This window comes from Papio anubis, chromosome 5, assembly GCF_008728515.1.
Source record: "Papio anubis isolate 15944 chromosome 5, Panubis1.0, whole genome shotgun sequence".
Classification (NCBI taxonomy): domain Eukaryota; kingdom Metazoa; phylum Chordata; class Mammalia; order Primates; family Cercopithecidae; genus Papio; species Papio anubis.
Genome location: NC_044980.1, coordinates 127,080,765 through 127,104,878, shown reverse-complemented (window position 1 = coordinate 127,104,878; position 24,114 = coordinate 127,080,765). Strand labels below are relative to the sequence as shown.

The following is a 24,114-nucleotide window of genomic DNA, read 5'->3' as shown; positions in this document are numbered from 1 at the left end:
ATGGGCTATCCTGGAGAATGTTCCATGTGACTTGAGAACAATATACATAAATGTATATTCTATTGTTGTTCTGTGAAGTGTTCTACAGAGAGTTATGTCTAGTTTGTTTATCATGTTGTTCATATTTTCTCTTCTTGATTTTCTAATTGGTTTAGACATGCTTATCATTATTATAGTTTTCTGATAGATTTCCCCCTTTATCATTATGAAATTTACCTCTTCATCTCTAGTAACATTTTTTTGTTAAAAGTCTATTTTATCTTATATTAGGGCAGCCTTTTTAGTTTTCTTGTGGTTGTTGTTTACATATCTTTTTCACAACCTTTACTTATAATGTTTGTATATTGAATATAAAGTATATCTTGCCTAAACAATATATAGTTAGATCATGAGGTTTTTTTCCCCGCTCCAGGCTGACAGTCTCTGCCTTTTGCTGGATTGATTAATCTGTTAACGTTTAATGCCATTATTATTTTCATTTATTTATTTTTTTGAGACAGTCTCACTCTGTCACCCAGGCTGGAGTGCAGTGGCACAATCTTAGCTTACTACAACTTCTGCCTCCCAGGTTCAAGCAGTTCTCCCTTCCTCAGCCCCCTGAGTAGCTGGGATTACAGGCATCCACCACCATGCCTGGTTAATTTTTGTATTTTTAGTAGAGATGGTGTTTCACCATGTTGGCCAGGTTGGTCTCAAATTCCTGACCTCAAGTGATCCACCCACCTAGGCCTACCAAATCTCTGGGATTACAGGTGCGAGCCACCGTGCCCAATCACATTTAATGTCATTATTGACATAGTTGTAATTACATCTGCCATTTTAGTCTTTTGTGTTTGTCTCATGTTGTTTTCTTGTTCCTCCTTTGCTGCATTATTTTGCATTAAATGGTTGTTTTCTAATTATTTTAATTTCTTTAATAATTTTTTTTTACTATCTTTGTGTGTGTGTGTGTGTGTGTGTGTGTGTGTTTTGAGATGGAGTCTAGCTGTGTCACCCAGGCTGGAGTGCAGTGGGGCATTCTTGGGTCACTGAAACCTCTGCCTCCTGGGTTCAAGCGATTCTCCTGCCTCAGCCTCCTGAGTAGCTGAGATTTCAGGTGTGTGCCACCAAGTCTGGCTAATTTTTGTATTTTTTTTTTTTTTTTTTTAGCCAAGATGGGGTTTCAGCATATTGGCCAGGCTGGTCTCAAACTCTTGGCCTCAAGTGATTCTCCTGCCTCAGCCTCCCAAAGTGCTGGGGTTACAGATGTGAGCCACTGCACCTGGCCTTTACTATATTTTTGAGGATTTTTTTTTTCTTTTTACTGGTTGCTCTAAGGTTTACACCTTATCAGAATCAACTGGTAAGTTCCTATTTATATTGGTTTAATTCCAGTGATACAGATATAGGAAAGTTATTCTTATGTCGTTCTATTCCCTTTTCCATCTTTGTGTGGTATATTTGTTGTACATATTATATCTAATAATGTTATGAACCGTTATTACTTTTTCTTTATAGTCATTTCTCTCAAACTCAATACAGTTTTGCTTCGTCTCACTTCCTTTTTGATGTCATTGGCAAATATGTTACACATATTACATTTGTAATGTTATAGGGCCGACAATGTATTGCATGCATGTTATTTTTTCCCTAGGTAGAGGTAGCTCTAATGGCTTGCATATTATTTGGTACGAAGTGCCTTCAAAAAGTTCATGGAAATACATATTATGAAAAAACTATGCATGGCTTTAACTTTTTTTTGCACCAAAATAAACTCACACTAACTTGTTATAACATGTCTGGATAGGATCTAGTTTGAGGCGTTAAGAAGGATAATACATCAGTTGGAAAAGAGCCTCTATCAAAACAATATGAATTCTGCTAAAATTGAAGTAAGAACAAGCATCAAATTTATGATGAAGCTTGAGTGGCAGAATGGTGAAAGCATTGATGCTTTATGAAAAGTTCTCTTTTTTCCAATTTTTAATATTTTATAATTTTAATATAGAAACAAGGTCTTGCAGTGTTGGCAAAGCTAGTCTCAAACTCCTGGGCTCAAGCAATCCTCCTGCATCAGCCTCCCAAAGTGCTGGGATTACAGGCTTGGCTTTATGGAAAGTTTTTGGAGACAATACCCCAAAGAAACCAGCAGCTTATAAATGGATAACTTGTTTTAAGAAAGGAGGAAATGGCGAGAAAACACTAAGATGACTAAATAGGAGTAGCTCCGGTCTACAGCTCCCAACAAGATAGATGCAGAAGACAGGTGATTTCTACATTTCCAACTGAGGTACCTGGTTCATCTCACTGGGACTGGTTGGACAGTGGGTGCAGCCCACTGAGGGCGAGCCAAAGCAGGGAGGGGCATTGCCTCACCCAGGAAGCACAAGGGGTCGGGGGATTTCCCTTTCCTAGCTAAGGGAAGCCATGAGTGACTGTACCTGGAGGAACAGTACACTCCTACCCAAATACTGTGCTTTCCACATGGTCTTTGCAACTGGCAGACCAGGAGATTCCCTCCCGTGCCTAGCTTGGCAGGTCCCATGGCCATGGAGCCTTGCTTGCTGCTAGTACAGCCGTCTGAGATCGACCTGGGACACTGGAGCTTGGTAGGGGGAGGGGTGTCCACCATTTCTGAGGCTTGAGTAGAAGGTTCTGTGCTCACAGTGTAAACAAAGCGCAGGGAAATTCGAACTGGGCAGAGTGCATCACTGCTCACCAAGGCCTACTGCCTCTCTAGATTCCACCCCCAGGGGCAGGGCATATCTGAACAAAAGGCAGCGGACAGCTTCTGCAGACTTAAACATCCCTGTCTGACAGCTCTGAAAAGAGCAGTGGTTCTCCCAGCATAGCATTTGAGCTCCAGTAACGGACAGACTGCCTCCTCAAGTGGGTCCCTGACCCCCGTGTAGCCTGACTGGGTGTCACCTCCCAGTAGGGGCCGACAGACACCTCATACAGGCAGGTGCCCCTCTGGGACGAAGCTTCCAGAGGAAGGATCAGGCAGCAATATTTGCTGTTCTGCAGCCTCCACTGGTGATACCCAGGCAAATAGGGTCTGGAGTGGACCTCCAGCAAACTCCAACAGACCTGCAGCTGAGGGGCCTGTCTGTTAGAAGGAAAACTAACAAACAGAAAGGAATAGCATCAACATCAACAAAAATGACATCCACACCAAAACCCCGTCCATAGGTCACCAACATCAAAGACCAAAGGTAGATAAAACCACAAAGATGGGGAGAAACCAGAGCAGAAAGGCTGAAAATTCCAAAAACCAGAATGCCTCTTCTCCTCCAAAGGAACACAACTCCTCGCCAGCAAGGGAACAAAACTATACGGAGAATGAGTTTGACAAGTTGACAGAAGTAGGCTTCAGAAGGGCAGTAATAACAAACTTCTCTGAGCTAAAGGAGCATGATCTAACCCATCACAAGGAAGCTAAAAACCTTGAAAAAAGGTTAGACGAATGGCTAACTAGAATAACCAGTATAGAGAAGAGCTTAAATGACCTGATGGAGCTGAAAACCACAGTACGCGAACTTCATGAAGCATACACAAGCTTCAGTAGCTGATTTGATCAAGTGGAAGAAAGGATATCAGTGATTGAAGATCAAATTAATGAAATAAAGTGAGGAGACAAGATTAGAGAAAAAAGAGTGAAAAGAAATGAACAAAGCCTCCAAGAAATATGGGACTATGTGAAAAGACCAAATCTACGTTTGATTGGTGTACCTGAAAGTGACAGGGAGAATGGAACCAAGTTAGAAAACACTCTTCAGGATATTATCCAGGAGAACTTCCCCAATCTAGCAAGGCAGGCCAACATTCAAATTTGGAAATACAGAGAACACCACAAAGATACTCCTTGCGAAGAGCAACCCCAAGACACATAATTGTCAGATTCACCAATGTTGAAATGAAGGAAAAAATGTTAAGGGCAGCCAGAGAGAAAGGTCGGGTTACCCACAAAGGGAAGCCTATCAGACTAACAGTGCATCTCTCGGCAGAAACCCTACAAGCCAGAAGAGAGTGGTGGCCAATATTCAACATTCTTAGAGAAAAGAATTTTCAACTCAGAATTTCGTATCAAGCCAAACTAAGCTTCGTAAGTGAAGGAGAAATAAAATCCTTTACAGACAAACAAATGCTGAGAGATTTTGTCACCACCAGGCCTGCCTTACAAGAGCTCCTGAAGGAAGCACTAAACATGTAAAGGAACAACCGGTACTAGCCACTGCAAAAACATGCCAAATTGTAAAGACCATCAATGCTGTGAAGAAACTGCATCAATTAACAGGTGAAATAACCAGCTAGCATCATAATGACAGGATCAAATTCACATATAACATTAACCTTAAATGTAAATAGGCTAAATGCCTCCAATTAAAAAGCACAGACTGGCAAATTGGGTAAAAAGTCAAGACCCATCAGTGTGCTGTATTCAGGGGACCCATCTCACGTGCAAAGACAAATATAGGCTCAAAATAACAGGATGGAGGAAGATCTACCAAGCAAATGGAAAGCAAAAAAAAAGTAGGGGTTGAAATCCTGGTCTCTGATAAAACAGACTTTAAACTAACAAGGATCAAAAGAGACAAAGAAGGCCATTCCATAATAGTAAAGGGATCAATTCGACAAGAAGAGCTAACTATCCTAAATATATATGCACCCAATACAAGACCACCCAGATTCTTAAAGCAAGTTCTTAGAGACCTGCAAAGAGACTTAGACTCCCACACAATAATAATAGGAGACTTTAACACCCCACTGTCAATATCAGACAGACCAACAAGACAGAAAATTAACAAGGATATCCAGGACTTGAACTCAGCTCTGGACCAAGCAGACCTAATAGACATCTACAGAACTCTCCACCCCAAATCAACAGAATATACATTCTTCTCAGCACCACATCACATTTATTCTAAAATTGACCACATAATTGGAAGTAAAACACTCCTCAGCAAATGTAAAAGAACAGAAATCATAACAAACTGTCTCTCAGACCACAGTGTAATCAAATTAGAACTCAGGATTAAGAAACTCACTGAAAACTGCACAACTATATGGAAACTGAACAACCTGCTCCCGAATGACTACTGGGTAAATAGCGAAATGAAGGCAGAAATAAAGATGTTTTTTGAAAACAATGAGAACAAAGGCACAACACCCCAGAATCTCTGGTACACAGCAGAAGCAGTGTATAGAGGGAAATTTATAGCACTGAGTGCCCACAAGAGAAAACAGGAAAGATCTAAAATCGACACCCTAACATCACAGTTAAAAGAACTAGAGAAACAAGAGCAAACAAGTTCAAAAGCTAGCAGAAGGCAAGAAATAACTAAGATCAGAGCAGAACTGAAGGAGACAGAGACACAAAAAGCTCTTCAAAAAAATCAGTGAATCCAGGAGCTGGTTTTTTGAAAAGCTGAACAAAATAGATAAACTGCTAGCAAGATTAATAAAGAAGAAAAGAGAGAAGAATCAAATAGATGCAATAAAAAGTGATAAAGAAGATATCACCACCAATCCCACAGAAATACAAACTACCATCAGAGAATACTACAAACACCTCTAAGCAAATGAACTAGAAAATGTAGAAGAAATGGATAAATTCCTGGACACATACAGTCACCCAAGACTAAACCAGGAAGAAATTGAATCTCTGAATAGACCAATAACAGGTTCTGAAATTGAGGCAATAATTAATAGCCTACCAGCCAAAAAAGTCCAGGACCAGATGGATTCACAGCCAGATTCTACCAGAGGTAGGAAGAGGAGCTAGTATCACTCCTTCTGAAACTATTCCAATCAATAGAAAAAGAGGGAATCCTCCCTAACTCATTTTATGAGGCCAGCATCATCATGATATGAAAGCCTGGCAGAGACACAACAAAACAGAATTTTAGGCCAGTATCAATGATGAACATTGATGCAAAAATCCCCAATAAAATACTGGCAAACTGAATCCAGCAGCACGTCAAAAAGCTTATCCACCACAATCAACTCTGCTTCATCCCTGGGAGGCAAGGCTGGTTCAACATACGCAAATCAATAAATATATCCATCACATAAACAGAACTAACGACAAAAACCACGATTATCTCAGTAGATGCAGAAAAGGTCTTCGACAAAATTCAACAGCCTTTCATGCTAAAAACTCTCAATAAACTAGGTATTGATGGAATGTATCTCAAAATAATAAGAGCTATTGATGACAAACCCACAGCCAATATCATACTGAATGGGCAAAAACTGGAAGCATTCCTTTTGAAAACCGGCGCAAGACAAGGATGTACTCTCTCGCAACTCCTGTTCAACACAGTATTGGAAGTTCTGGCCAGGGCAATCAGGCAGGAGAAAGAAATAAAGGGTATTCAATTAGGAAAAGAGGGAGTCAAATTGTCTTTATTTGCAAATGACATGATTGTATATTTAGAAAACCCCATCATCTCAGCCCAGGATCTCCTTAAGCTAATAAGCAACTTCAGCAAAGACTCAGGATACAAAATCAATATGCAAAAATCACAAGCATTTCTATACACCAAGAACAGACAAACAGAGCCAAATCATGAGTGAACTCCCATTCACAATTACTACAAGCAGAATAAAATACCTAGGAATCCAACTTACAAGGGATATGGGCCGGGTGCGGTGGCTCAAGCCTGTAATCCCAGCACTTTGGGAGGCCGAGACGGGCGGATCACGAGGTCAGGAGATTGAGACCATCCTGGCGAACACGGTGAAACCCCGTCTCTACTAAAAAATACAAAAAAACTAGCCGGGCGCGGTGGCGGGCGCCTGTAGTCCCAGCTACTCGGGAGGCTGAGGCAGGAGAATGGCATAAACCCAGGAGGCGGAGCTTGCAGTGAGCTGAGATTCGGCCACTGCACTCCAGCCTGGGCGACAGAGCCAGACTCCGTCTCAAAAAAAAAAAAAAAAAAAAAAAAAAAAAAAACCAAAAAAAAAAACAACAAGGGATATGAAGGACCTCTTCAAAGAGAACTATAAACTACTGCTCAAGGAAATAAGAGAGGACACAAACAAATGGAAGAACATTCCATGCTTATGGATAGGAAGAATCAATATCGTGAAAATGCCATACTGGCCAAGGTAATTTATAGATTCAGTGCCATCCCCAAAAAACTACCACTGGCTTTCTTCACAGAATTGGAAAAAAACTACTTTAAAAGTTCATATGGAACCAAAAAAGAGCCCACATAGCCAAGACAATTCTAAGCCAAAAGAACAAAGCTGGAGGCATCACACTACCTGACTTCAAACTATACTACAAGGCTACAGTAACCAAAACAGCATGGTACTGGTACCAAAACAGAGATATAGACCAATAGAACAGAACAGAGGCCTAAGAAATAACACCACACATCTACAACCATCTGATCTTTGACAAACCTGATAAAAACAAGCAATGGGGAAAGGATTCCCTATTTAATAAATGGTGCTGGGGCCGGGCGCGGTGGCTCAAGCCTGTAATCCCAGCACTTTGGGAGGCCGAGACGGGCGGATCACGAGGTCAGGAGATCGAGACCATCCTGGCTGACACGGTGAAACCCCGTCTCTACTAAAAAAAAAAAAATACAAAAAACTAGCCGGGCGAGGTGGCGGGTGCCTGTAGTCCCAGCTACTCGGGAGGCTGAGGCAGGAGAATGGCGTGAACCTGGGAGGCGGAGCTTGCAGTGAGCTGAGATCCGGCCACTGCACTCCAGCCTGGGCGACAGAGCGAGACTCCGTCTCAAAAAAATAAATAAATAAATAAATAAATGGTGCTGGGAAAACTGGCTAGCCATATGTAGAAAGCTGAAACTGGATCCCTTCCTTTCACCTTACACAAAAATTAACTCAAGATAGATTAAAGACTTAAATGTAAGACCTAAAACCATAAAAACCCCAAAAGAAAATGTAGTCAATATCATTCAGGACATAGTCATGGGCAAAGACTTAATGACTAAAACACCAAAAGCAATAGCAACAAAAGCCAAAATAGACAAATGGGATCTAATTAAACTAAAGAGCTTCTGCACAGCAAAAGAATCTATCATCAGAGTAAAGCAGGCAACCTACAGAATGGGAGAAAATGTTTGCAATCTGTCCATCTGACAAAGGGCTAATATTCAGAATCTACAAAGAACTTAAACAAATTTACAAGAAAAAAACAACCACATCAAAAAGTGGGCAAAGGATATGAACAGACACTTCTCAAAAGAAGACATTTATGCAGCCAACAGACATATTTAAAAATGCTCATCATCACTGGTCATCAGAGAAATGCAAATCAAAACCACAATGAGATACCATCTCATGCCAGTTAGAATGGCGATCATTAAAAAGTCAGGAAACAACAGATGCTGGAGAGGATGTGGAGAAATAGGAACGCTTTGGAACGCTTTTACACTGAGAGTGTAAATTAGTTCAACGTTTGTAGAAGACAGTGTGGCAATTCCTCAAGAATTGAGAACTAGAAATACCATTTGACCCAGCAATCCCATTACTGGGTATATACCCAAGGGATTAAATCACGTTACTATAAAGACACATACACAAACATGTTTATTGCAGCACTATTCACAATAGCAAAGACTTGGAACCAACCCAAATGTCCATCAATAATAGACTGGATAAAGAAAATGTGGCATATATACACCATGAAATACTATGCAGTGATAAAAAAAGGATGAGTTCATGTCCTTTGCAGGGACATGAATGAAGCTGGAAACCATCATTCTCAGCAAACTATCACAAGGACAGAAAACCAAATACCGCATGTTCTCATAAGTGGGAGTTGAACAATGAGAACACATGGACACAGGGAGGGGAACATCACACACTGGGGCCTGTTGGGGGCTGGGGGAGGGATAGCATTAGGAGAAATGCCTAATGTAAATGATGAGTTGATGGGTACAGCAAACCAGCATGGCACACGTATACCTATGTAACAAACCTGCATGTTGTGCTCATATACCCTAGAATTTAAAGTATAGTAATTAAAAAAATAAATGAAATTAAAAAAAGAAAGAAAGGAGGAAATGATGTTAAAAATGAATCCTGCAGCAGCAGACCACTCACATCAATTTGTGAGGAAAACATTTCTCTTGTTCATGCCATAATTGAAGGGGATTATTGCCCTAATTGAAGGATGATTAATAGTAGAAACAATAGTCAACAGTATAGTCATCTCAGTTGGTTCAGCTTACACAATTATGACAGCAAAATTAAAATTGAGCAAACTTTCCACTTGATGGATGCCAAAACCATTGCACCCAGCTCAGCTGCAGACAATAGCAGAACTTTCAATGGAAGTTTTAAACAGGTGGCATCAAGATCCTGAAGCATTTCTTTGAAAAATTGTAACAGATGATGAAACCTGGCTTTACTAATATCATCCTGAAGACAAAGCACTGGCTACCAAGAGGTGGAAGTGGGCTGGTCAAAGCAAGAGACTGGTCAAGACGAAAGGTCATGGCAACATTTTTTTTGGGATGCTCAAGGCATTTTGCTTGTTGACTTTCTGGATGGCCAGAGAATGATAATATCTGCTTCTTGTGAGAGCGTTTTGAGAAAGTTAGCCAAAGCTTTTTTTTTTTTTCTCTCTTTCAGACAGAGTCTGGCTCTGTCACCAAAACTGGAGTGCAGTTGTGGGAACTTGGCTCACTGCAGCCTCTGTTTCCTGGGCTCAAGCGATCCTCCCACCTCAGCCTCCCAAGTAGCTGGGACTACAGGTATGTGCCACTATGCTCAGCTACATTTTGTATTTTTTGTAGAGATGGAGTTTCACAATGTTGTCCAGGTTGGTCTCGAACTCCTGAGCTCAAGCACTTTGCCTGCCTTGATCTACCAAAGTGCTGGGATTACAGGCATAAGCCACTGCACCTGGCCGAAAGTTAGCCAAAGCTTTAGCAAAATAAACGTCTGAGAAAGCTTCACCAGAAGTGCCTTCTCCACCATGACCATGCTCCAGCTCATTCCTCTCATCAAACAAGGGCAATTTTTTTTTTTTTTTTTTTTTTTTTTTGAGACGGAGTCTCGCTCTGTCGCCCAGGCTGGAGTGCAGTGGCCAGATCTCAGCTCACTGCAAGCTCCACCTCCCGGGTTCATGCCATTCTCCTGCCTCAGCCTCCCAAGTAGCTGGGACTACAGGCGCCCGCCACCTCGCCCGGCTAGTTTTTTGTATTTTTTTTTAGTAGAGATGGGGTTTCACCATGTTAGCCAGGATGGTCTCGATCTCCTGACCTCGTGATCCGCCCGTCTCGGCCTCCCAAAGTGCTGGGATTACAGGCTTGAGCCACCGCGCCTGGCCCCCAAGGGCAATTTTATAAACATTTTGGTGGGAAATTATTAGGCATCTACCTTAAAGTCCTGATTTAGTTCCTCCTGATTCTTTTTTTTTCTCTTAATCTTAAAAAATCTATAAAGGGCACCCATTTTTCTTCAGTTAATAATGTAAAAAGGACTACATTGATGAGGTTAAATTCCCAAGACACTCAGTTCTTTAGGGACATACTAAATGGCTGGTATCACTGCTTACAAAAATATCTTGAACCTTATGGATCTCACACTGAGAACAAAGTTTATATTTTTATTTTTTCTTAGGGTATCATTATTATTATTATTAATTTTTTTTTATGAGACAGGGTCTCACTCTGTTGCCCAGACTGGAGTGCAGTGGTGCGATCTCACCTCACTGCAACCTCTACCTCCCAGGCTCAAGCAATTCTCCTGCCTTAGCCTCCCAGATAGCTGGGATTACAGGCACATGCTATCATGCCCGGCTAATGAGAATGAAGCTTATATTTTAATTTTTATCTTTTAATTCCATTATCATGAACTTTTTGAAGTCCTGTCATATAATTGCTTTTTAAAATTAACAGAAGAAAAGAGAAAATTATGCATTTATATTGCCTTTTATAATTACATAATTACCTTTACCAGTGCTCTTTGTTTTTTCATGTGAATTTTTTATTTTTTTGAGACAGGATCTCACTCTGTCACCCAGGCTGGAGTACAGTGGAGTGATTGTGACTCACTGCAGCCTCAACCTTCTGGGCTCAATCAATCCTCCTGCTTCAGCCTCCCAAATAGCTGGGACTATAGGCATGTGCCACCACGCCCAGCTAATTTATTTTTTTGTAGAGACAAAGTCTCACTATATTGCCTAGGCTGGTCTCAAACTCCTGGCCTCAAGCAGTCTTCCCACCGCAGCCCTCAACTGTGCTGGGATTGCAGGTATGAGAAACTGTACCTGGCCTTCCTGTGGATTTGAATTACCATCTGGGGTCACTTGCTTTCAGTCTTAAGAACTTCCTTCAGTATTTCTTGTGAAGTGGATTGGTTAGCAACAGATTCTCTCAGTTTTTGTTCATTTTGGAAAGTCTTACTTTCACCTTCATTTTTGAAAGATATCTTTACTAGATATAGGCGTTTTTGTTGAGAGGTCTTTTTTGAGCACTTTGAATTGTACCACTATCTACTGGTCTCAATTGTTTCTATTGAAAAGTCTGTTGTTAATCTTACCAAAGTTCTCTTGTAAGTGATGATTTGTTTTTCTCATGCTGCTTTCAAGATTTTTGTCTTGTATGATGTGTGTGTTTGTGGATCTCTTTGTGCTTTTTGTTCTTGGAGTTTGTTGAGCTTCCCGTATTTGTGGGTTATTGTTCTGCAATAATTGTGGGCAGTTTTCCTCCTTTTTTTTTTGAGATGTAGTCTCGCTCTGTCACCCAGGCTGGAGTGCAGTGGCATGACCTCAGCTCACTGCAAGCTCCACCTCCCAGGTTCATGCCATTCTCCTGCCTCAGCCTCCCGAGTAGCTGGGACTATAGGCGCCCGCCACTACACCAGCTAATTTTTTTGTATTTTTAGTAGAGACGGGGTTTCACCGTGTTAGCCAGGATGGTCTCAATCTCCTGACCTCGTGATCCACCCATGTTGGCCTCCCAAAGTGCTGGGATTACAGGCGTGAGCCACCACACCTGGCCTCCTCCATTATTTTATAAAATATTTTTCTATTCTCTCCACTCATTTTTGTATTCCCAGTATACATATTTTGGTGTTTCACATTTCTCTAAGGCTCTGTTATTTTTTTCATTCCTTTTACTTTCTATCCTTCAGCTTACATAATTTCTATTGGTCTTGTCTTCAAGTTCATGAATTAATTTTTCTGCCTGTTTAAATCTACTGTTGATTTCCTCTAGTGAATTTTAAAATTTCAGTTATTGTACTTTTCAACTCCAGAGTTTCCACTTGGTTCTTCTTTATACATATATGTAATTTATATCTCTTGATTGATATTCTCTATTAATATTTGATGTAACACTGTCATTATACCTTTCTTTACTTCTTTAATCATGCTTTCCTTTAGTTCTGTGAACATATTCATGACTGTTATTTTGAAATACTTTTCTGCCAAATCCAACGTGTAGTTACTCTTATAGGCAGTTTGGGTTGCCTGCTTTTTTTCTGGTGTACGGGTCATATCTCATAGATTCCTTTGCATGCTGTATAATTTTTGTTGGAACTTGAACATTTTAGATAACATATTGTGGGAACTCTGGGTATGGAACCCCTCCTTCTGGGACTTGTTACTGTTTTTTGCTTGTTTGTATCATGGAGACTGGCTGAATTATTTTCATGGAGCCAATACTCCCAACCCCCCACCCCCACACACAGTATTAAACCTTTTTAGTTGCTCCTCAGGGAGGCATGGTTTTGGGTAGGCCCACAGTCACTCTGAGATGACAGTGGTATTGGTAGGGTTATCTTCCTTTCTTTCCCTGGCTACTCCTAGCTGTTAAACTCCACTCACTGATAGCTTATTGCTCTATTATTTTAAACATTGCCCTGAGACTTAAATAGCTCTACAAACTGTTCCAATCAAATTGTGGGTCCTTTGAAGGAGTAGTTTCTGTGCTCAATATTTAATATTTGTCCTGACCCCAGGAAAGCATCTGTGTTATTCCATGGTTCTTTCCCACAAGCTAGCTGGCCTATACTCTAGACTGTAGCTTCATTAAATTGATGAATCTCCACCCAGTTGTCTTTTACCACATTCAGTACTATTGTTGAGAACACCTTTCAGTTGGAACTTCTCTATACTCTGTTGCAAATGATGTCAGTTCCTTTGAACGAGATTAGGAGCCATCTAATTTATGGCTTGCTTCTTCCCCCAGGCAAAATCTCTGAGCCCAGTTTCTGGATCTGGGTTGAATTCATGGTAATTTTCTCTCTAAGTTAATATTGCTGCTCTTAAGAGCTGGCTACTTAGTGAGATATGGAGAGCAGCAACCTGAGGTCCCTTCAGCTTGCTTTTCCTGGCATGAAACCTCTGCCTTATGAGTGGAGCAAGTGCAATTTGGGCCCCAGTATTCTCTGCACTGCATTCAAGGTAGAACCATTGTTCCATGAACAGGGGCTGGTTGGAGGAGTGTCTCCCTCCTCTTGACACTAATCACCCAGAACTTAGCCTCAGCAACAGGCAGCTGGGAGAATGATGAGAAATGGTGAAGTTCCACTTCTCCTGGGAAGAAAGCTCTTCAACTGGGAGCTGAAGGAAGAGGGAGCCCTAGAGTGGTGTCTTTGCCTCACCAGGCAGAGAGTGGGGAAGGAAAAAGTTGTCTTGGTTCAAGTACACAGACTCATCTTTCTTATACTGAAGTGCATAGTTTCTAGGGGATAAATAAATCTTCATTTTATGCTTAGCCTCAGGACTACAAGGACTATGTATATATATACATATCCTTTAAGTATTTGTATTTAAAAAAATAATTCTGAGACAGGAGAATCGCTTGAACCCAGGAGGCAGAGGTTGCAGTGAGCTGAGGCTGCGCCATTGCACTCCAGCCTGGGCAACAAGAATGAAACTCCATCTTAAAGAAAAAAAAATACTAGTTTCAATGACAAACTAGTAAGAGAGTAGGTCAGCTGATCTCTTCACTCTGTCATGCTAGAAGTTCATATCCCTGTTTGTTTGTTTTTTTAATCCTCCCTTACCCCTGCATGTTAAACCTAAGCTTTTTTGGATCTACTTTTCTTGATCAAGGCTTGAGTCTAATATCTTTACTTTCCTTAGTAGGTTAATTTTGTTTTCATTTTTTCTACTGGACAGCTCTTTTTCTGCAAAATGTTGTAGTTGAAGTGAAGGGGAGAAGTTTTCTCTACAGCTAACTAGGACTTGCTCATATTTCAGAAAATCCCTTTAAGATTACTGCTGCAATGATAATTAACTAGACATGGTCTGTCTTCTATTGCTCTTTGAAAGGCCTGCCTAGATAATGCTTTAAATTTCTGCAGATAATGGCTTACCTTACTAAACTGTACTGTGAAATTTCAGGTCAAGCTGGGGAAAAGCGAACTGCTTTGTTTAGGAATGTTTTTAGTGTCTCTTTTAGTAGTGGAGGAGGTGCATAGAAATTGCATTCTGTGGAGAGAGTACTTAAAAATAATTAACTTTGGCTGGGCGCGGTGGCTCACGCCTGTAATCCCAGCACTTTGGGAGGCCGAGGCGGGCGGATCATGAGGTCAGGAGATCGAGACCAACCTGGCTAACACGGTGAAACCCTGTCTCTACTAAAAATACAAAAAAATAGCCGGGCATGGTGGCGGGTGCCTGTAGTCCCAGCTACTTGGGAGGCTGAGGCAGGAGAAGGGCAGTAAGCCGAGATCACACCACTGCACTCCAGCCTGGGTGACAGAGCGAGACTCCATCTCAAAAAAAAAAAAAAAAAAAAAAAAAAAAATTAAAAATAGTAATAATAATAAGTAACTTAAAGCTTGAGAGTTAAAACTTGTTTTTTTTAAAATGTGAAAGCTCATACTTTTATTAGTCATCAGAAAGATGCAAACTTATATCACAAGGTGGTACCAGAATGGTTAAATTGAAAAAAAGACAGTAAATACCAATGTAAGTGGAGCATTTAGAACTCACATACACTGGTGGGGAAATGTAAACTTGTACAATCACTCTCGAAACCTGTTATTAAATAACAATTAAATTAAAACTTAACAATTAAAACTTGTGAAATAAGCAAGTTTATAAGTTACTATTATATCATCCATGGTTATAATGTAGATCTGAAAAACTGTATGTATTATAATTAATTCCTTTATTTCTTAGGTCATTATCTAGCAGTGTACACACATACATACGCATACTTCTCCATCTTCTTCTTTTTGAACAGAAATAGGAGCATACTATATACATAGTATAGAATCTTGGTTTCCCTCCCCACTCTTCTTTATTTACTTATGAGATAATGTCTCATTCTGTCTCACAGGCTGGAGTACAGTGGCATACTCATGGCTCACTGCAGGCTTGATTTCCCAGGCTCAAGTGATCCTCCTGCGTCAGCCTCCCAAGTTGCTGGAACCACAGACATGAGCCACCAAGTCCTGCCACTTTTTATTTGTTTATATTCAGAGGCTTTAATTTTTAGACCAATTTTAGGTTCCAGAAGAATTGAACAGGAAGTGTAGTTTCCTTATGTCCCCTCCACCCTACTCTACACATTTCTCTATTACTAACATCTTGTATTAGTGTGGTACATTTGTTACAATTATGTACCAATATTGATTATTAACTAAATTCCATAGAGTTTACTCTGTGTTGTATTTCCTGGGTTTTGATAAATGTATAATGTCATGTATCCATCATTATAGTATCATACAGAATAATTGTATGGTCCTAAAAATCTTCTGTGCTTCATTTTTATTCTTCCCTCCTTCTCCCAAAACTCCTGGCAGCCATTGATCTTTTTACTGTTACTGTACTTTAGGCTTTTCCAGAATATCATATAGTTGGAATCACATAATATGTAACTTTTTCAGACTGGCTTCTTTGACCTAGCAATATATATTTAAGGTTCCTCCTTTTTTTTTGGTGTCTTGACAGCTCACTTCTCTTTTATTGCTAAATAATATTCCATAGGCCAGGCGTGGTGGCTCATGCTTGTAATCCCAGCACTTTGGGAGGCCAAGGCAGGCAGATCACAAAGTCAGGAGATCGAGACCATCCTGGCTAACATGGTGAAACCCTATCTCTACTAAAAAATACAAAAAAATTAGCCGGGCATGGTGCGGGTGCCTGTAGTCCCAGCTACTCGGGAGGCTGAGGCAGGAGAATGGCATGAGGCGGGAGGCGGAGCTTGCAGTGAGCCGAGATCGCGGCACTGCCCTCCAGCCTGGGTGACAGAGTGAGACTCCGTCTCAAAAATAACAATAATAATAATAATAATAATAATAATATTCCATTATATGTATGTACCACAGTTTGTTTATCCACTCACCTATTGAAGGACATCTTTATTGCTTCCATGTGTTGGCAATTGTGAAGCAAGCTGTTATAAGCATTCATGTCCAGGTTTTTGTGTGGAGAGAAGTGTTCTACTCATTTGGGTAAATCCCAAGGAAAGCAATTGCTGGGTCATATGGTAAGACTATGTTTAGCTTTGTAAGAAGCTGTCAAATTGTCCTCCAAAGTGACTGTATAATTTTGTGTTTCAACCAGCAGTGAATGAGAGTACCTGTTGTTTGCCATCCTCACCTGCATTTGATGTTGTCAGTATTTTGGATTTTAGGCATTCGTGTGTAGTGGTATCTCATTATTGTTTTAATTTGCAATTATCTGATGACATATGATATTGGGCATCTGTTAATATGCCTCTTTGCCATCTGTGTATCTTCTTTGGTGAATTGTGTATTTGTTTATTTTGCCCATTTTTTAATTGGGTTATTTTCTTATTGTTGAATTTTAAGAGTTTTATGTATTTTGGATACAAGTTCATTATTATTTTGCAAATATTTTCTCCCAGTTTGTGGCTTGCTTTTCATTTGCTTAACGGTATTTCTCATGGAGCAGAAATTTTTAGTTTTAACGAAGTTCTACCTATCAATTTTTTCTTTTGTGAATTATACTTTTGGTGGTGTATCTAAAAACTCATTACCTAAGGTCATGTAGATTTTTTCCTATGTGATCGTCTAGAGGTTTTACAGTTTTGCATTTTATATTTAGGTCTATCATCCATCTTGAGGTAATTTTTGTGAAAGGGGTATGATCTGTGTCTAGATTTAGTTTTTTGTATGTTCCAGCACTATTTGTTGAAAACACTATCTTTTTTTAAAAAATTTAATTGCCTCTGTTGCTTTGTCAAAAATCAGTTGATCATATTTGTGCAAGTCTATTTCTAGGTTCTTTATTCTGTTCCCTTGATCTATTTATCTATTCTTTCACCAATACCATACTATCTTGCTTATTGTTTAAAACATCTTGAAGTCAAGTAGTTTTGATCTTTATTCTTTTTCAAATTGTGTTGGCTATTCTGGGTCTATTGCCTCTCTATATAAACTTTCCAATCAATTGTCAATATCTACAAAACTATTTCCTAGGATTTTTTTAAATTCACAGATTAAATTGTATGTATATATTGTGTACAGCATGATGCTTTGCGGTATAAATACGTTGTAAAATGACTAAATTTGGCTAATTTACGTATGTGTGTTACCTCACATAATTATCAATTTTTAATTTACTGGAATTTTGATAGGGATTGTATTGACTCATTACATAAAGCTTGGAAGAACTGACATCTTGACAATATTAAGTCTTCCTATCAATGAACATGGAGTATCTCTCCATTTATTTAGATCTTTGATTTCTTTTATGAATTTGCTTTTTTCATTTGACAATTTATCTTGGACATCATTCCATTTCAGCACATATAGATAGATCTGCCTCATCAATTTCTTTTTTTTTTTTTTTTGAGACAGAGTTTTGCTCTTGTTGTCCAGGCTAGAGTGCAATGGCGCAATCTCGGCTCACCACAACCTCCGCCTCCCAGGTTCAAGTGATTTTCCTGCCTCAGCCTCCCGAGTAGCTGGTATTACAGGCATGTGCCACCACGCCTGGCTAATTTTGTATTTTTAGTAGAGACAGGGTTTCTCCATGTTGGTCAGGCTTGTCTCGAACTCCTGACCTTGTGATCTGCCTGCCTCGGCCTCCCAAAGTGCTGGGATTACAGGTGTGAGCCACCGTGCCCGGCCAGACCTCATCATTTTTAACAGATGAATAATATTTTATTGTGGGTTGTTACAAAAATTTTCTTAGCCATTCCCTTATAGGTGGATGTTTAGGTTGTTTGCAATCTTTTTCTTCCACGAACAGTGCCGCAGTGAAATTCTCATGTAATTTATATTTGTGCACACATGTGAGTATATCTTAGGATAAATTCCTAGGAATAAAATTGTACAATCAAAAGCATATACAATTTCAATTTTGGTGGCTTTTGCCAATTTTTCCTCCAAAGAAGTCATATAAGTTTACACTCCCAGAACAGTACTTGGGACTATTTCTTTCTGATAGCCTCACCAATATAGCAGTTACCAATTCTTATAAAGTTGGTATATGATCTACAATAAAAACTTACAAATGGGCCGGGAACGGTGGCTCATGCCTGTAATCCCAGCACTTTGGGAGGCTGAGGTGGGTGGATCACGAGGTCAGGAGTTCAAGACCAGCCTGGCCAACATGGTGAAACCCCGTGTCTACTAAAAATACAAAAATTAGCCGGGCATGGTGGCATGTGCCTGTAGTCCTAGCTACTTAGGAGGTTGAGGCAGGAGAATTGCTTGAACCTGGGAGGCAGAGTTTGCAGTGAGCTGAGATTACGGCGCTGCACTCCAGCCTGGGTGACAGAGCAAGACTGTCTCGAAAAAAACAAAACAAAACTTACAAATGATACCACTTGTTTCTTTAGCCTTCTTTAAACATATTTTTAAGAATATATTTATATATTTCTGCATGAAAAAGTGATTTGTTTTTCCCTGATCTGTTTCAGACCTGTGGATATCTGGGCTTTGGGCTGTATGATCATTGAGATGGCCACTGGAAATCCCTATCTTCCTAGTAGCTCTGATTTGGATTTACTCCATAAAATTGTTTTGAAAGTGGGTAGGTATTACTGAAATAGCATGAGTTACATGTCTAAAATAAATATTGCCAGATCAATTCTGCTTGATTTTCAAATTTAGCTATTCTGTGTAAGAACAGGGAAGCATATTGTTTTGATAGATGACAGCAGATGGGTTCCTTGGGCTGATAAAGAAGGCAGAAAATTCTCTGTTTTTGCAAATAATATTTTCTTTGCTAGGATATAAATAGCTAAGCCATGTGTTGATTGTTGATGCTAAGAAGAATAGTACAATAGGAATGTACTTTAATTTGTCTAAAAGTTGTTTTTAAATTAGGCTTTTTCAAATATTTGTACCTCTATATAAGGACTTCAAATAGTAGAGTTGAGTCAGATGCTTTTTTAAAGCACTGGGAAATAGAAAATTAATTATTTACTCAGAAACCACCCTTCTTTTTAAAGAAAACAATAATAGACAGCCAGATAGCTAAATAACTTATTCAAGAACATATTTGATGAAGGCTGGGCATGGTGGCTCATGCCTGTAATACCAGCACTTTGGGACGGCCAAGGCAGGCAGAGCACCTGAGATCAGGAGTTGGAGACCAACCTGACCAACATAGTGAAACCGCATCTCTACTAAAAATACAAAAAAAAAAAAAAAATTAGCCAGGTGTGGTAGCAAGCGCCTGTAATCCCAGTTACTCAGGAGGTTGAGGTATGAGAATCGCTTGAACCCAGGAGGCAGAGGTTGCAGTGAGCTGAGATCACGCCACTACACTCCAGCCTAGGCAACAGAATGAGACTTTGTCTCAGAAAAAAAAAAAAAAAAAGAATATATTTGATGAGAGTTTATTTGATGATCTGCTTTGGCCACCAAAACATTATGATGGTTAGCCTTGAATGTGCTATTTCAAGGTTTGTGGGTTTTTTTAATTTTAAATTTTAATTTTTTTGAGACAAGGTCTCACTTTGTCACCTGGGCTGGAGTGCAGTGGTGCAAGCATGGCTCACTGTAGCCTCGACTTCCTGGGCTCAGGTGATTCTCCCACCTCAGCCTCCCAAGTAGCTGGGGCTACAGGCATGTGCCATCATGCCCGGCTAATTTTTGCATTTTTAGTGCAGCCAGGGTTTTGCCATGTTGCCCGCCTTGACCTCCCAAAGTGCTGGGATTACAGGCGTGAGCCACCGTGCCTGGCTAAGATTTATTTTTTACTATTCCTGACTGAGAAGCTTGAGGAGCTCTTTGTGTGGTGGGGAAGGTATGCATAAATTTGTAATTACAGGATTATGAGGAAGATACTATGAACAATTCTAAAAACAGTGAAACCTGGATAATTATTGATTTAAGATATAGTTTAGAGCCTTAAGACACCTCACTTTTTTGTGTGTCTTTTAAGAAGTTCTGGTTAAGAGATTAATATCAGAAGGAACCTTAGATGGTGGGGTTTAATCCTATCATTTCACAGATGAGAAAACCAAGCACAAAAAGGAAGGGATTTACCCAAGGTCACAGAACTAGTTATAGCAAAACTGCTAGAACTTAGTTCCCTCCACTCATATTTATAGTTCTTTCCATTCTGCTACTACTCTAGCCTTGTTTCTTTTTTTGCAATATTTTGATTTCTACATACCTTTAATATTTTAGCTACTTTGAGTAAGGTTTCAATGTATTTTGCTGAGGAACACTTAATAGTAAAATCATTTGGATACCACATGGAAATGCATAAAAGTTGGAATGTGCATTTTCTGACAGCATTACATATTATGTCTTATAGTTTGGGAAAAGCAAGTAAACCTGGTGGTTTTATATCTTATGTTGCCTGTGGGCTATCAGCAGATAACTGAGGAAACCTCAATTTTTTATGACATGTTCAGATAGTTTTTATTCAACTTCAAAAAATTAAAAGACATAATTGATATTCTTCCTTATATCAGTTTTTAGTATCTAATGTAGATCACATAGCAATTTGATTATTTTGATTATAGACTAATTTCTCTGTTTTTAAAATATACATTTTTTTTTCTCTTTTCAGGCAATTTGTCACCTCACTTGCAGAATATCTTTTCCAAGAGCCCCATTTTTGCTGGGGTAGTTCTTCCTCAAGTTCAACACCCCAAAAATGCAAGAAAAAAATATCCAAAGCTTAATGGATTGTTGGCAGATATAGTTCATGTATGTCTTTTTTTCCCCCGAGACAGAGTCTTGCTCTGTCTCCCAGGCTGGAGTGCATTGGAGCAATGTCAGCTCACTGCAACCTCCGCCTCCCAGGTTCAAAAGATTCTCCTGCCTCAGCCTCCCAAGTTGTTGGGGTTACAGGCGCCTGCCACTGTGCCCGGCTAACTTTTGTATTTTTAGTAGAGATGGGGTTTCACCATGTTGGCCATGGTTGGCCAGGCTGATCTGGAACTCCTGAGCTTAGGTGATCTGCCCACCTCGGCCTCCCAAAATGCTGAGATTACAGGCGTGAGTCACCGCGCCCAGCCAGTTCATGTATGTTGAGAAATTAAGAATTTATATCTGAGAAATTTGCATAAATTATAATACAGTTTTAAATTATCACTTTAATGAAATTCCAAAAGGATTCCTAAAGTAATGTAATCTGTAGAAAGTTATGTCTTTAGTACAGAGAAATTAAAATTCATAGACTGTCAGAGCTGAACGCCCCCTAAGATAACTATGTTCATTATATTTAATTTATCTCTATTTTAATGATAATTAGGTATAAACTGGAGAAATGGGCCAGGCACGGTGGCTCACGGTGTAATCCCAACACTTTGGGAGGCCGAGGCCAGCAGATCACGAGGTCAGGAGATCGAGACCATACTGGCTAACATGGTGAAACCCCGTCTCTACTAAAAATACAAAATAATTAGCCGGGCATGGTGGCATACACCTGTAGTCCCAGCTACCCGGGAGGCTGAGGCAGGAGAATCACTTGAACCTTAGAGGCCAAGGTTGCAGTGAGCCAAGATCAGGCCACTGCACTCCAGCCTGGATGACAGAGAGAGACTCTGTCTCAAAAAAAAAAAAAACTGGAGAAATTCTAAGGACTTACTATGTTTATCACTACCTTTTAACATTTAGTTTAGCCCTGTTAGGGACATATTTTTTGTACTAAAATATCTACAGGACCTCAGCAGCTATAGTTTTAATGTCTGAAGATACACCAAGGCCAAAATCTGTCTTGAACTGGAGAAAATGAAAACATTATATAACTCCTTTTTATTATTTTAAAATTTAATTTTTTATTTATTATTTTTATTTTTGTTTTTGTTTTTTTTGAGATGGAGTTTTGCTCTTGTTGCCCAGGCTGGAGTGCAATGCTGCGATCTCGGCTTACCATACCCTCTGCCTCCCGGGTGTGGCATGAGGCATGCCTTGGCAACATAGTAAGACCCTATCTCTAATCAAAAGCGTAGGGTGTCATGGTACCCACTTGTAGTCCTAGCTATTTGGGAGGCTGAGGCAGGAGGATCCTTTGAACCCGGGAATTTGAGACTGCAGTAATTTATGCTTGCAGCACCGCACTCTAGCCTGGGTGACAGAGCAAGACCCTGTATAAAAAAAGAAAAAAAGAATCCTTAACCTGTGTGTCAACTAAAATATTTCTCTTATTGATTTGTGAAAAAAGCACATTAATCTTTTGTCATAAGTTTTGCAATACGTTTGCAAAACTTGCAATATGCTTTTTTTTTTTTTGAAACAACTAGAATCATCCAATGATTTGGAATGCTACATTTATCATAGACAAAAAGCTTATACATGTGTGAGTTTGTTTCTGTTACATTGATTTTTCTCTTTATTCTAGAAGTAGTACAACTTTGATTTATTATTGTAACTTTAAAATACACCTTGATATCTGATGTAGGGCACTTTTTTTTCCTAGATATAAATTTTCTAAACAATGTTATTGGGGTATAATTTATGAACAGTAAACTACACATACTTAAAATGTACAATTTGAAGAGTTTTGATACATGTATACACACATGAAACCACCACCACAGTCAAGATATCTAACACACACACACATACACACACACACACACACACACACGATACCTAACATTTCCATCACTCTCCAAAATTTCATTGTGTCCTTTTACAATTCATCTTTTCTTCCATTTCTGTCCCCAGATAACCACTGATTTGCTTTCTCTTCCCATAGATTAGTTTGAATTTCCTAGAATCTTATATAAATAGAATCGTACAGTAGGCAGTCTTTCATGTCTTGCTTCTTCCACTCAGCATAATGGTTTAGAGATTCATTCATGTTTTTGTATGTATCAGCAATTTGTTCCTCTTTTGCAGAGTAGTAGTTCATTATATGACTATACTACATTTTTAAAAATCCCTTCACTGTTGTTGGACATTTGGGTTATTTCCCATTTTTCGCTATTACAAATAAAGTTGCCATGAGAACATTCATGTTCGTCTTTGTGTGGAACACACAGTGTATTTTCATTCCTCCAGCAGAAATATCTAAGAACAGAATGGCTGGGTCATGGGTAGGCATATGTTTAATTTTTTAAGAAACTGCCAATCTGTTTCCCCAAGTGTCATATTTTACACTTTCCAAAGTAGGGCATATATTTAAATTTACTGAATTATATTTGCAGAAGGACTGCCTCTAATTGTCTGCCTCTATGATTTGGTCAGACCTTTTAGCATTTTTCATATTAAGTTTTAGTGATAGATTACCATTATGTTCTAAAATGAGCACATATTTTTAACTATTTTTGTTTGTTTGTTTTGTTTTGATTTTGAGATGGAGCTTTGCTCTTGTTGTCCAGTCTGGAGTGCAATGGCACGATCTCGGCTCACCACAACCTCCTGCCTCCTAGGTTCAAGTGATTTTCCCGCCTTAGCCTCCCGAGTAGCTGGGATTACAGGCATGTGCCACCACGCCCGGCTAATTTTGTATTTTTTTTTTAGTGGAGACGGGGTTTCTCCGTGTGGTCAAGCTGGTCTCTAACTCCCAACCTCAGGTGATCCACCCCCCTTGGCCTCCCAAAGTGCTGGAATTATAGGCATGAGCCACCACGCCTGGCCAACTAGTTGCAGTCTTAAAGACTGCCACATCATTAAGTAGGTAATAGACTTAAATAATTTCTCTTTGTGAATCAATGTTTTTTATTTTGGTTAAAAAAAAAACCCCACATAATATGGAATCTACCTTCTTACAAAATTATTAAGTGTACAGTATGGCATTTTTAACTA

At 39.5% G+C, this 24,114-nt stretch overlaps 1 protein-coding gene across 19 annotated transcripts in view; it reads left to right on the top strand.

Moving 5' to 3' along the window:
• Nucleotides 1-24,114, top strand: part of CDKL3 (cyclin dependent kinase like 3) — a 145,433-nt gene that overhangs the window by 34,089 nt on the left and 87,230 nt on the right. For 17 of the 19 annotated variants that reach the window (XR_002522738.2, XM_021939682.2, XM_021939681.2 and 14 more), the window contains 2 exons: nucleotides 18,819-18,931; nucleotides 20,927-21,066. Coding sequence is in view for 15 of the 19 variants with exons in the window: in XM_021939682.2 (XP_021795374.1) it covers nucleotides 18,819-18,931; nucleotides 20,927-21,066 (253 nt within the window). In the remaining 4 variants the exon portion in view is untranslated. Of the gene's footprint in view, nucleotides 1-9,698; nucleotides 9,717-18,818; nucleotides 18,932-20,926; nucleotides 21,067-24,114 lie in introns of those variants that run through there. The other 2 variants (XM_021939688.1, XM_021939691.2) reach the window with 2 other exon arrangements.